Source organism: Arachis hypogaea, chromosome 3, assembly GCF_003086295.3.
Source record: "Arachis hypogaea cultivar Tifrunner chromosome 3, arahy.Tifrunner.gnm2.J5K5, whole genome shotgun sequence".
NCBI classification, from domain to species: Eukaryota; Viridiplantae; Streptophyta; class Magnoliopsida; order Fabales; family Fabaceae; genus Arachis; species Arachis hypogaea.
In genome coordinates, this window is record NC_092038.1 from 119971316 (window position 1) to 119984235 (window position 12920).

A 12920-nucleotide genomic window follows, 5' to 3' on the forward strand; every position below is an offset into this window, starting at 1 on the left:
TATTTAAATATTTTATATAAAATTTTTTTTATTTATTATTTATATTTAAGTAAAATAAAATAAAAGTATTTTTTATTTATTTATTATACAATATTTTTTAAAAAAATATAAATTATAATTTTTATAAAAAATATTTTTTTAATTTTTTTAATATTTTATTTTTATTATTAAAAATTTATTAAACACATTAAAAATAAAATAAATATCAATTTAATGGCATCCCTATTATACGATAGTATTTTATTGGATAGTAGCAGGGATGTGGAACATCTTGCCGTCAGATTAACGCATAAGAAACTTCTAGGGCGCGGTTTTTTTGCCAGCTCTCCACTCCCCACAACCCCCACTGGCGACGTTCTCCGCCACTGGCGCCGCCGTCTTCATCTTCTCTATTCGTAGTTCTCCGATTTCAGTTCCATCCCCTGCAGCTATGACTATAGGAGCTTGCGCAGACCTATCACGCTGCCTTGGAGGAGTAGCAGCGCCACTCACACCCAACTCCAACCGCGCCGCCACTTTTTGCCACGTGCTTCGCACACCCAATAATGCCCACACTCGCACGTTGACCCTGTCAATATCAACGCACGACCAAAGCAAAGTGGTGGCGGCTGCAGGTAGCAGCACTCAAGGTCTCACCTACAAGGACGCAGGCGTCGACATCGATGCTGGCTCCGAACTCGTTCGAAGAATCGCAAAGATGGCACCCGGAATCGGAGGCTTCGGTGGTTTATTCCCTCTCGGTATGCTTCACTACCTGCCATATTGTTCTTCTTCGCGTTTTCTGGTATTCGATATTATTCACCTTTTTCTTTTTTGAATAGGTGATTCGTACCTTGTTGCGGGCACGGACGGTGTGGGAACAAAAGTGATGCTTGCTTTTGAAACTGGGATTCATGACACCATTGGTATTGATCTGGTAAAAACAAAAAGGTTTTGCTTTAACTTTTAATTTGGAAATAATAATTTTCATACCAATGCTGCAACAGAATGAGCCTATTGAACCTAGCTTTACGTGAATTATAAGATATCAAGGCGAAATTTGAAAAGGGGTTTTCTGCTGTTTAATCTGCGATCATCAAAATCAGCATCTGATTTTCTTTAATTCTTTTTTTTTTTAATTTTTATTTTGGAGCTTTTCCTTTTTTTTTTGTTACAAGATTTATAGGGTTTTGGTGGCTTTTACAATTGAGCTTTTTTTTTTTTTTTTTTTTTGGTGTGCTGTTACTTGCATAGGTTGCAATGAGTGTGAATGACATTGTTACATCAGGGGCAAAGCCTCTGTTTTTCCTTGATTACTTTGCTACTGGCCACCTTGATGTCGATGTTGCTGAGCAGGTAATGGAATTTGTCATTCCATGGTTTTGTTTCAACTTTTAAAGTGCCATACACTGAGAAAACTGATATGTTTTCTTCTTCTTCTTCAGGTTATAAAAGGCATTGTTGAGGGCTGTAAGCAATCTGACTGTGCGCTTTTAGGAGGAGAGGTATTATATCTTTTTGCAATTTATTTTATCACTCTGATTAATTCGGTGCTAAGTTATTTTGCCGAGACGTAAACTACAGTAACAGTATATAAGCAACTGGAACTGTATGGTTCTAACAACTATGGCTATACATTGAAGCAGAATCTTGTTTGAGAAGCAATTTGATTAGACATTGCAAACTGTTTTGGCCTTGTGAGATTTATATAGGTTTCATTTAGTAAAAAGGTTCAGATTGTTAGATGAAGTTATGAAAATAGCAAATGCTTCTGATAGAGACCTTGTTCCAAGTGTTTTTATTGATGATTGGGTTTTGCATATTTGCATGTAGCCCAATGGCTTTATTTGTTCCATGCTCAGCCACCAGCAGACAAAGAGATGATGTGACTTTTTAGTTTTTATAATTCTTCTCTTGCACTTAATTAAATTTAATATAATTTTTAGACTGCAGAAATGCCTGGTCTATACAAGGAAGGTGAGTATGATCTTAGTGGCTGTGCAGTTGGCATTGTGAAGAAAGATTCTGTAATCAATGGGAAGAACATTACTGCTGGTGACGTCCTTATTGGTCTACCATCTAGTGGTGTTCATTCTAATGGTTTCTCACTTGTAAGAAGGTTGGTTTTGAATTGAGAATCCATCAAATTTCACATAATTTTAAGTTACTGAGTTGCGCTAGTATATCTTAACAGAGTGCTTGCTCAAAGTGGTCTTTCATTGAAAGATCAACTTCCTGGTGGTAATGTCACAGTTGCAGAGGCTCTGATGGCCCCAACTTTTATTTACGTTAAACAGGTGATTCATTTTTCTTCGTAGCACACGACAATGATTGTTCTTTCAGTGTGATGCCCCCTTCTGATCTTGGAAGACTTGTCTCTTCGTGAAATAGGTGCTTGACATGGTTAGCAAGGGAGGGGTGAAAGGAATTGCCCACATCACAGGTGGTGGTTTCACAGATAATATACCCCGAATCTTTCCAGAAGGCCTTGGTGCTACTATATACAAAGATTCATGGGATGTGCTTCCAGTGTTTAAGTGGCTTCAGGAGGTAATGCATTTTTTTTTCTCTTATATCCTCTTCTGAAAAAAAAAAATAATTTATTAGAAAATATAGGGTAAAGTATAATTTTTGTCCCTAACGTTTTTTACTTTTTTTTTCAAAAATACCCTTGATGTTTAATTTCACCCAATTTTGTTTCTAACGTTATGGATTCATTCAATTTTGTCTTTAACATTTTCGATTTGTGTCAATACTACATCTAAATATTTTCAATTTTGTCCTTAATGTTTTAGATGGAGTTAACGTCTAGGGATAATTTTGATACAAATAAAAAACATTAGGAACAAAATTGAATGAAATTAAACGTTAGAGATATTTTTGAAAAGAAAACCACAAATGTTAGGGCGCACACTTTCCAAAGTTTTGTTTATAAGTTTTATCCATCAGCAATTATACATATTTTAATTTAGACTTAAAATTTCATATACTAAATATATTGATAACCTCTCTCGTTAGGCTGGGAAGATAGAAGACTCAGAGATGAGACGAACTTTTAATATGGGCATAGGGATGGTCTTGGTAGTTAGTCCAGACACAGCTGATAGAATACTTGAGAATAGAAGTGATACAAATAAAATCTACTGCATTGGAGAAGTTACAAATGGCAATGGAGTGTCCTTCAGTTAATCTGATCTTCTTGATCTTGGTTACTCTTCTTGTACCTTTCTAATACTTTCATGGAAAATCTCGGTTATGATATTTCTCTACATAAATGTTATGAAACTTCCACCAATTTTGAGGATGCCATTGTAGTTTAGTTGCTAGTGAAAATAATTGTTGATGTTATTTTAATCTTGCTTTTAGTACACATTATTGAGGGTTAGTTACCCCCTTTTACTTGCAAAGTAGCATAGGGACATGAATCCAGATGTAAACCTATGAATGAACCGTGTTAGATCCCAAATTCCTGATGAGTGTAATGGGAAATATGCTGATTTCATAATGTATTGTAATGGATTTGGATCTTCTAAAGTTTGAATTTCACTTTAGAAAGTAAAATGTGATTTCTCACCATTGATTTTATAGGTGGGACTAAAAATAAATATGAAAGAGAATATATCATCATAATCGGCTTGTAATTATGAAATCTCAATGAAGCATAAAATGAACAAAGTAAATATAATAAAAGTGAAAAAAGATTTATAGACTCATTGTTTAAAGTTGCGTTTTAATTCTTTGTCAAATTTATAGTGGATATAAGGGAAAAATAAAATTTATAAATGATAGAAACATAATTAATTTATTTAATATTAATATTACTATAATCTTTAAATAAAGTTGAAGTTTTATATATATTATGTATGGATAGGAGGAACGGAGGATTGTTCCAAACTTCCGAAGTTTTAAAATTATTTTATACCAAAATGGGAATCCAACTTTGATACTTATATTCTTAGGAATATTATGTTCACAAATATTATATTCGAGTATGATAAAAAAAAATTATTTGTTTAGTGTTACCAATGATCTAGAATTATTTGCAATATTTTTAAAAATAAAGTAGAATACATTTATTTTATTATACATATTTTTGGGAATAAATTTTTAATTTTTAAAACAACTTCAATATCAATAAAATAAGAAATTCTTTGATAAGAAATATAATAATAGATGAATATAAGAGCAATTTTATATTTAAATTTTTATTCCTTTGGTATAAAAATATTTACAATTTTGTTGTGTAAACAAAAAATTAGTCACTTGTATAAAATATATATTGGGATATAAAATACTCATTAAAAATGTGTGAAACAATATATATTTATACAGTGATTTGGTGGCTAATATTTAGTACAGGACGAATCCAGAAATATTATCATGGGTTAATAACATATATAATATTAAAAAATTATGCAAAAAATTATATAACGTAAAATGTATACAAAAATATATCGTGAGAATACATTTTAAAGTACAAAAAATATGTATGTATTTTTTATTAACGAAGTAGTCGATTCTTCGTATCATAAAATTCATCGATAATAGAGTCTGTATCAAATTTTTCAGCAATTTTTTTTCAATATAATTAAAAGACAAATAGCAAAGAATTCATCTTTCATTTTGTTTCTGAGTTATTCTTCACAATATTCATAACTGAAAAAGATCTCTCAATTGTAATAGTTGAAACAAAGAGAATTAATATCAAATGAATCAAGAAGGACGTTCACAAGAAGGAAAAAAAATCTACTTTATAGAATTTGAAGGATTTTATTTAATTAAAAAATATTAGTAATAATATCTTTTTAAATTTTTTAATATTGTTACTTACTTTTTAGATATTAAAAATCATTAATATTTAGGTTAGACTGAATTTTTATTTATATTAGACTAAATACTAAATAAATTTTTTAAAAAATTAAATCATACTTAATAATTTATTACTATTAATCTTTTTTAAAAAAAGTTGGGGACCGAGACCTCCATTCGCCCCGGTATGTCCGTTCCTGATTTAGTGTACATAAAATATTTTTGAAATACTAAATATTCACCCTTATGAATAAGAATAACATTTTTTATTTTAGAAAAAATATTTCTAAAAATAAATTATTCGTAGAAATTAAATTTTGAAAATTTTAAATAAACATAAAAATAAAATATTTTTCTAGATGTACACAAAAAATTAATTATTAATCAGTCATTATATAGAAATATGTATGATTGTTTCATGTAATTTTTTACGATCTTATGGTAAAAAAGTTTGATTATTCTACCATGATAAATTTAATTATTTTGATTACTGATTATTTAGTTGAAAAATATGTAAATTATATGTACAAATACGTGATGATTAATTTATTAAATCATTTTTGGTATGCATGTAATATTTTTAAATATTTTCATAGACAATTTGTGTGAATAAATTGAAATGTTTTTAAACAAAGGTCAGTTTATGAGGTTTCCTTCCGTGGCTTTGTTATTCTTATGTTTTTTTTTTTTTTTTTTGGGATAACGAATACTTGGGTAGTTCCATTCAAACAAATGCTTTTGTTTTGGGGGGGTTTTTGGGTTGGTGTTTGTTACCCAGCCTTGATGTATTGTGTTCTTCAGCACAAAGGAAAAAATAAATCAAAATGAAGAAGAAGCAGCGAATGGAGACTTGAGAGAGAGTGACTATCGCATGGTTTGAATCCAAACAAGGGTTTTCCTTCTTTGGAGCCACGTTTTTTCTTGTCTAACGAGTCTTTACTCAGACTCACTGACTCTCTCCGAACAAGCAAATTAGAGAGCAAATTCAGTACTTCAATTCCTTCCCTCCTTCAACGATTCGAGGTTCCTTCTTCTCAGCTCATCTTTCAATTTCTCCTCTCAGATTTTATTTGACAGCGAGAAAAAAAGTGTACTAAAGACTTGGAATTGAAGCTGGGAATTATTCACTCCGGAGGTCAATCCAAGTTCCAGATTGAAAGAAGCCATCTTGGGTTCAAAGTTAGAATCTTTCTTCCTTCTCTTGAAATGCATTTGGTAATGCATTTTTATAACTTCAGATTTTTTTTTTTCTGTAACAGTGGGAGCATCATCTTAACTGGTGGCAATGGTGTTTGAGGACTTTGAACCCATCTTTGCGGAGCCAAAGGTGGACTTTTCAGGTCACAGATCATGTCCTTTGAGCTCCTTTTTGTTGCATGCCTATGCTCCTGATACTTCTCACATTGTGATTCATGTCACTGATTTCCACTCTCACACTTGGGAAGCTCGTTTCTCAGTTCCACTCCTTGAGGACATTGTAAGCATTCTCATCTCACCTGATTCTGCATTCTGATTTGTTCTCTGTTTTTATTGATAAATTTGATCTGTGAATCATACTGCTGTTAAAAAGGAAGAATATTTTGAAACTTTGATGGCCAAAATGCTGCACCCTATGATTTAATTTGGTTAAGAGGTTGATCAAAAGACAAATTGCCTTACTGTGAAACATGGATGCCACGACATTGTAGATCCTAACCCTGATGATTTGTTATTTCTATGTTAAGATTTTTCATTTTACCTTTTGTGCAGAGGGACATCATTGGAATAGGGGGTTCTTGGTCAGAGTTTGTTGACTACTTTGTAGCTTCCCTCAAGTCAGAAGATCTGAAGCTGGTTTTAGAGGCCAATTCAAGCTCTGATGGTAACTAGTGGTTCCTATACGTATACTCTTTGTGCCTTTCCATTGATAGTTTAAAGTAAATAGTATCATACATGTTGTTTTTGTAAAGATTTATTTATTCATTTTGATGCCACTAATTTGTTAATTAGTTACTGAATCCATAGGTTTCGGTGTAAGAGATTATGGTGCTATCTTTTTCAAATATTGGAAAATATATCCTTTGTGGACGCCTTTGACATGTTTGAATTTAAAAGTTTATTGATGCATTGAATAAAGAATGCCATACTATGTGTTTGGGAGTTGTTTTAAGGAATCATACTCCTTGGTGGATACCATAATTTGTCCATCTTATTTATTTCAGGTATTAGTAATGCAAAATTAGTTGCTCAGAAATCAAAAGGAATGCCTCTAATTACCATTCCTCTTACCAAACTCGTGGATTCCACTGCTAATGAAGCTATTTCAAATATATCCTCGAGGCTCTTTAAGGCATATAAAAACATAAAGCGTTCTCTTGTAGAAGGTTAGACCATGCAAGTTCCTTTTTGGTTAGACCTTGATATGTGCTTCAATCGTTCTTGATATGGAGAGTTCAAGTATTATTTAGAAGTTTTAGTTTATATTTTTAGAATGTTCAATTTAATTTTATGTATTTTGATTTTTGTTTATTCTTGCTGATCTACCCCTCATTGCCCTTTTTTTGGTGTTATAACAATATAATAGTGCAATCCATTTTTGTCTTCCAAGAATGTTGCTGGACTAAAATTGAATTTATGTGGGTGTGTTGGAATTAACTGTTACTTTTACATGTTGTGCCTCCAGAGCAAGAGCGCACTAGCCGGTTGACAAACATTGTAGAAGCTGAAAAGGTACAATTGCAAAATGTGTCAAAACTTTTACACTATAAATAATTAATTTTTATATAGTTTTTGGTTGATTTTTCATATCGTAATCTTTGGTTGGGGTTGTGCTGGAAACCAGTTTGGCAATCCTACTTTACAACAGTAACAAAACTGTTATTGCAAACTTCCAAACCCATGTATAATGACCAAGTATTGTAGAATCTCCATTATTTTGGTGTGAGATTCATTGGTATATTCTTTATATGATTCATTCTTCTTGTGGCTATTTGTGGGGTTTTTTTTTTTTTTTTGCTCAAATTGCACAATGATCTATGCCTAAATGCTTTATAAATTATAAGTCTGAAATTTTGCCTGTTTTACACCTGTATGATCCACACACACAATTTTTAACATAATATGATAATTTGTAACGTTAGCCTTAGATGTCTGAAATGGACACTTTAACTTTCTTTCCTATCTATCAGGAAAGAAATGAAACTCTACGCCAACAACTGGAACACCGGCATAAGTTTCAAAAGATTAGTGACTTCGAGAAAGTTGGGGTTTCCACTAATGGGCCACAAAACTCACCAGGTCTGTTGTGTACATTGTCATTCTGAAAAGGTGTTAAAAGTTTTTTCCTCAGTTGAAGGTCTTATTGAACTAGCCTGTGTAGTTTATCATTTATGTGGTGTGAGTGCATTGTGGAAAAAAAAATCTCAAGGTTGATTGACTCAGATCTATTTTCTTATGCGGCAAAGAAAGTGACATGAGTAAGAGGAGAAATGCTTGTTCTTCCATTTTGAATGTTGGAGAAATCAAATCTTCTATTTTAGTGGTATTGGTTTTACAAAGGGTTTTGGCTTGTATTTGCAAAGCATTAGGCATCATTTCCTACCAAGTTAATCAAATTTTATTTCTCACCTTCATGTTGGATTAGCAGCTAAGCAAACAGCTCGTGACACTACGAAAGTTAAGAATCGTGTGGTGCCGGCGCATCGCAGGCAAGCGATATTTCCATCATATTCACCTTACTTTCTAGTACTACTGTAATTTCATAGTTTTTCACTCACCTTTCTTGGGCAGGACCAAAGTAAGAGGGGCCCTCTTGCATGATAGTGATAATGATAAATAACTCGGCTTTCGGATTGAACAAGCTGCTCAGAAGGAAGTGAAAGGATTGTCCTCATTCTATGTTTTGTTCCTTTTTTCCCTTCAGCACTTTCACCTTGTATTTTTTGTATAGTATTGAAAACATATATCACTAGTTACTCCCGTTGTATATTAACTATGCAAAATGAAGTTGTTCATTTGAATTTAATGCATGTTCCTCCCCTAGTCCCCTTGTCATACAGCACAGTTGAATAATTGAAAAGATGGAGATGCTCCAAAATTTTTAGTGGAATAATTGAAATGTATAAGCAATTAAGTGTCGAGCTTTGATCAAAATTAGGAGCTGACCCTTCCAATTTACTGATTTTGGTACTGTTAAACATGTGATTTACTGATAATAGCTCAGTCTTGATTGCAAGAACAATGAGCCCAATACAGCTCAAGTGCCACACTACAGAACAGATGCATATTCTGTTTCACATGGTTGGAGATTTCAAAAAATGAATTCAATAAGGAATAGTTAGCTATTCAAGCCTGGTGACAAGTTATTGTTATAGTGTAATCCCGTTCTACTTTGAGAATACAGCTGGTTAAGGAATTAGTTAACAAGATTAGAATTATAAAGGAAATTGTTAGGGGAAGAAGAATCTAGATGGTGAGAATATAAAATCATATAAAACAAAAAAACCAACATAATATCATGTTAGTACAATTTGTTGGCACTGACCAAACCTGTAATTCTTTATATTTTTTTTTTCTGGTTGATAACATCTTTTGTTGCTATCAGAAGAAAACTCCAAGACATGTGAAGTTTGAAGCCTCTTAGGAAGAGAGAGAATGAATCACCACCATAAGCTTTAGATGATGACCACACTCCTGAACCCCCTCTGTGAGCATCTGTATCTAAGAATCACATAGGATATGAACCTGTAAAGCAAGATGAAGCCCATCATCACCCCAACATTTTTCCATCTATTACTCTCCCCACCATAACCTTCTTCTTTGAGCACATCTTCACCACTCACCACACATCCACCAAACATGTACTCCAAGCATTTACCTGAGTTGGAGAACTCGTTTATTAGAAACCCTTCAAAAGGATACTTAAAAAGAGATATGTAATGCATAAAAATCCAATATTTTGGAATCTCATGCTGTGATATGAAGTATCCAGAGAACAAGAAGAATGATCCAATGACACCAGCAATGACTGAATTCCCAACAATGAAATTAGGCACCAGAGCACTGAAACAGACCACAACTGAATTTGCAGTGTATAGAATCAGCCATATCAGCAACAGGAAGTGTAGAAATGCCATGAAATTCTTGTTGAGACCAACAAGCCAGTATAATGGAATTGAGAACAAAATGGCTAGGATTAGAAGAAATGGTAGGTAAACTAGGCCATTGGCAATAGCATAGGATGATACTCTGTAGCTTCCACAAGATGTCTCCTTCATCAGAATCTCCCTTTCTTGCAGAAAAATTGGTAGAGCTTCTATGGTGCTTGATAGCAAAAAAGTTAAAATGAAAGCAAATAGACCAACCCTTTCTTCTGCTCCCTCAAGATCATCCTTGAGATTACAAAAGATGGATCCCAGAACAAGCCCTGAAATCAGCATCTGAATAGTCCTACATGCAAAAAGCTCTTTTGTACGAAAGATGTTCTTGGAGAACCTATGAGTGAGGATCATAGTTTCTCTCAATCTAGAATTAGCAAAATCACAAGTGAAATCCATTCCAGCATTGATAGCTTCTTCATCAATCACCTTGGATTGTTGAAAGAGCTGTTGTAAAGTAAACCTACCACTTCTACACTCACCTTGTTCATCATCACCTTTCTTCTGTGGCAGCACCGTCCCCTGCAATCGCCTTGGCGTTTGTACCTGGAATCTCTTGCATATCTGTTGTTGCTGAAAGGCATCAATGGACTCGATGGAAAACTCAACCACATTGACATGAAGGGGAAGCTCTAAACCCATTAGCCTCATATTTACACTAAGCAAATCAGCAGTGCCATGGTGTAAAACAGAACCATTTGCCAACAAAAGCAATGAATTGAGCAACTTCACAATTCTGAATCCGGGTTGATGGATACTAAGGATTATGGTTCTTCCCCTAGTATCAGCCATCACCTTAAGCATATCAATAATTTGCAATGCTGAAGTACTATCAAGACCAGAAGTTGGTTCATCCAAAATCAACACCTTTGGATCATGTATGACTTCAACACCAATAGAAACTCTGCGCCTTTCGCCACCGGATATTCCTCGAACCCTTTCATCACCAATTCGCGCCCCGGCAACATGATCAAGTCCGAGCTCCTTGATCAGTGACTTGACCCTAGATTGGAGCTGCTCCTGAGGGAGCCTTAGCCTTAGCTTTGCACTGAACATCATAGTTTCTTCAACTGTAAGTAATGGAAACAAAGTATCTTTCTGTGTTACATAACCTGAGAGCTTCCTGAACTGAGCTTTCTCCACAGGCTTGTGATTCAGCAACACAGAACCACTCTGTGGAGTAACTTTTCCTGCAAGAATCTCAAGCAGTGATGATTTTCCAGCACCACTTGGCCCAACAATTGCAAGGATTTCCCATGGCTTGGCTTTGAAACTCACATTCTTGAGAACATGCCTTACTCCTCCACCGCAACACCTTTGTGAGGAAGCTTTTTCTGCTTCTGCTTCTTCAGCATCTTCTTCTTCTTCTTCTTCTTCTTCTTCTTCAGCTTCTTCCAATTCTTGTTGTGGTGATTTACTGAAGATTTTAAAAGGGTGATCGGTTTTATGTTTGAGGATCTTGTAGTTGATGCCAATGGCCTCAACCTCACAACCTTGTATCTTCTTCATTTGAATAATAGGCTTTTTTCCTACTCTCTGTGTTTCTTCTTCTACTCTTACTTTCTTATTATTCTCAAACTCATTTGGTTCTCTTCTTCCCTCCTTCTCTTCTTTGCTCATTTTTTAATCACAAGATTTTTTTGCCTCACTACTGACAATGAAACCAATGAGTGGTTCGAAGGGATTTTGATGCAATAACACTCGGCACCTCGAACTTTGTATACATAGTTCACGTGCACTTGTTCTTTGATATTTTTTTTCTCTACTAAAACAAAATTTTATACATGCAATTACATTATTATTTGGCCATCAATAATCCACAAAATTAGTAATATATCAGATATAAATAGTGAACCATCTGATTATAAATTGCAATTCATCCTCTCAATATATAATAGTTTACAAGTCAAAATCATGTCTAATAATGCAAAAACTGAAAAACTTGTTTCAACACCTTTTGTAAAACATAAAAATAATGTGATTGTGTATAATATTTCATACATTGAATATTATAATATATATATATATATATATATATATATATATATATATATATATATATATATATTAAGATGTCGGTCTCACTCTTGCTGTAATGTAAAATGTTAAAATATGAAAAATGGTTTCATGTGTTTGGACATCAAAAATAGAATAGTTCACGTGGATAATCTAGTTTTGTTGGTCTGGTTTCTAATTGTTTTGATGGACAGCTATGCATTAACCACAAGAAGCTTAGTACAGTAGCAATTAGCCAATACTAATTAGGTAAAATAATTGGAGGATGCCGTGTCAGATAACAGATTAGCATTGTTTAATTTATCACTTCAATGTGTTGGACAAAATATTGTTTATGACAACTAAGCTTCTCCTACCGCCTATTCTGTAACTTGTGTACTACTATTCTTTTTTCTATGTTCATCTATCTCATCATGTATGCAAAACAATGTTCTCACTATCATTCTAGTCTTGGACGGATTAATTTACTTGCTATGTGAAACTGATCATTTTCCAGTTTCCATGGCTCTAAATCTATCTCTACAATTAAACAAGAAGAAAGTAAGAAACTCACGTTGTCTTATTTAGTATAAAGGGTTAAGAGTTGCATCTATTACAAATAGTTATCTGGTCAAATGTTAAGTTTGTCTAAAGAGAATAATACCGGTCAATGTAACCAACCTATAATATATACTTTATTAGTGAAATTTTGGAGCAAATGCAAAGTTTAATTCTCATTACGCTTAATTGTTATTAGATATGATTATCTTATATCAAAATGAATCCTCTAATTTTTTTTTCTTGATTAATGTTATAAGATGTGATTTTTCATTGTACATTTTTTAAGTAAGATCAAGAAAAAAGATGCGAGAGAATTATATTTAGTAGTATCAATTAAAAAAATTGAAAGAAGCCATTACTGTCTTTTACCTTCTTTTAATGATATATATCAAAGCATGTTTATGCTTCAAGTACGGAAATTTCTGTAATTCTGGATAGTTT

At 33.2% G+C, this 12920-nt stretch overlaps 3 protein-coding genes across 6 annotated transcripts; 2 read left to right on the forward strand and 1 right to left on the reverse strand.

The window, feature by feature from the left end:
• Window positions 1–227: 227 nt before the first annotated feature.
• LOC112791101 (phosphoribosylformylglycinamidine cyclo-ligase, chloroplastic/mitochondrial) lies at window positions 228–3584 on the forward strand. The gene is made up of 8 exons (XM_025833815.3): window positions 228–740; window positions 822–916; window positions 1234–1335; window positions 1425–1484; window positions 1926–2098; window positions 2174–2276; window positions 2371–2529; window positions 2998–3584. The coding sequence occupies exons 1-8, from the start codon at window positions 431–433 to the stop codon at window positions 3166–3168; spliced, it is 1173 nt and encodes a 390-aa protein (XP_025689600.1). The 5' UTR covers window positions 228–430; the 3' UTR covers window positions 3169–3584.
• Window positions 3585–5426: 1842 nt separating this feature from the next.
• On the forward strand, window positions 5427–8791 carry LOC112791104 (uncharacterized). 4 transcript variants are annotated; one of them, XM_025833817.3, is made up of 9 exons: window positions 5427–5967; window positions 6048–6265; window positions 6538–6649; window positions 6990–7151; window positions 7451–7497; window positions 7956–8064; window positions 8232–8308; window positions 8411–8474; window positions 8557–8791. In XM_025833817.3, exons 2-9 carry the CDS (start codon window positions 6074–6076, stop codon window positions 8565–8567), a joined length of 774 nt encoding a protein of 257 aa, XP_025689602.1. In that variant the 5' UTR covers window positions 5427–5967; window positions 6048–6073; the 3' UTR covers window positions 8568–8791. The 4 variants fall into 4 exon arrangements, with proteins under 4 accessions (XP_025689602.1, XP_025689603.1, XP_025689604.1 ...); XM_025833818.3 differs by having other exon boundaries at window positions 8414–8474; XM_025833819.3 differs by lacking the exon at window positions 8232–8308.
• A 445-nt stretch (window positions 8792–9236) lies between these two features.
• On the reverse strand, window positions 9237–11912 carry LOC112791102 (ABC transporter G family member 5). The gene has a single exon (XM_025833816.3). The coding sequence runs from the start codon at window positions 11541–11543 to the stop codon at window positions 9441–9443; it is 2103 nt and encodes a 700-aa protein (XP_025689601.1). The 5' UTR covers window positions 11544–11912; the 3' UTR covers window positions 9237–9440.
• Window positions 11913–12920: the final 1008 nt, after the last annotated feature.

What these genes read in the sequence shown, in the direction of transcription:
- LOC112791101 (XM_025833815.3), top strand. Translation starts at nt 431, where the DNA reads ATGACTATAGGAGCTTGCGCAGACCTATCACGCTGCCTTGGAGGAGTA. An exon ending in CGGTGGTTTATTCCCTCTCG is followed by an intron (nt 741 to 821) that starts GTATGCTTCACT and finishes TTTTTTGAATAG; the next exon opens with GTGATTCGTACCTTGTTGCG. An exon ending in ACACCATTGGTATTGATCTG is followed by an intron (nt 917 to 1,233) that starts GTAAAAACAAAA and finishes TTACTTGCATAG; the next exon opens with GTTGCAATGAGTGTGAATGA.
- LOC112791104 (XM_025833817.3), top strand. Translation starts at nt 6,074, where the DNA reads ATGGTGTTTGAGGACTTTGAACCCATCTTTGCGGAGCCAAAGGTGGAC. An exon ending in ACATTGTAGAAGCTGAAAAG is followed by an intron (nt 7,498 to 7,955) that starts GTACAATTGCAA and finishes CCTATCTATCAG; the next exon opens with GAAAGAAATGAAACTCTACG. An exon ending in TGGGCCACAAAACTCACCAG is followed by an intron (nt 8,065 to 8,231) that starts GTCTGTTGTGTA and finishes TATGCGGCAAAG; the next exon opens with AAAGTGACATGAGTAAGAGG.
- LOC112791102 (XM_025833816.3), bottom strand. Translation starts at nt 11,543, where the DNA reads ATGAGCAAAGAAGAGAAGGAGGGAAGAAGAGAACCAAATGAGTTTGAG.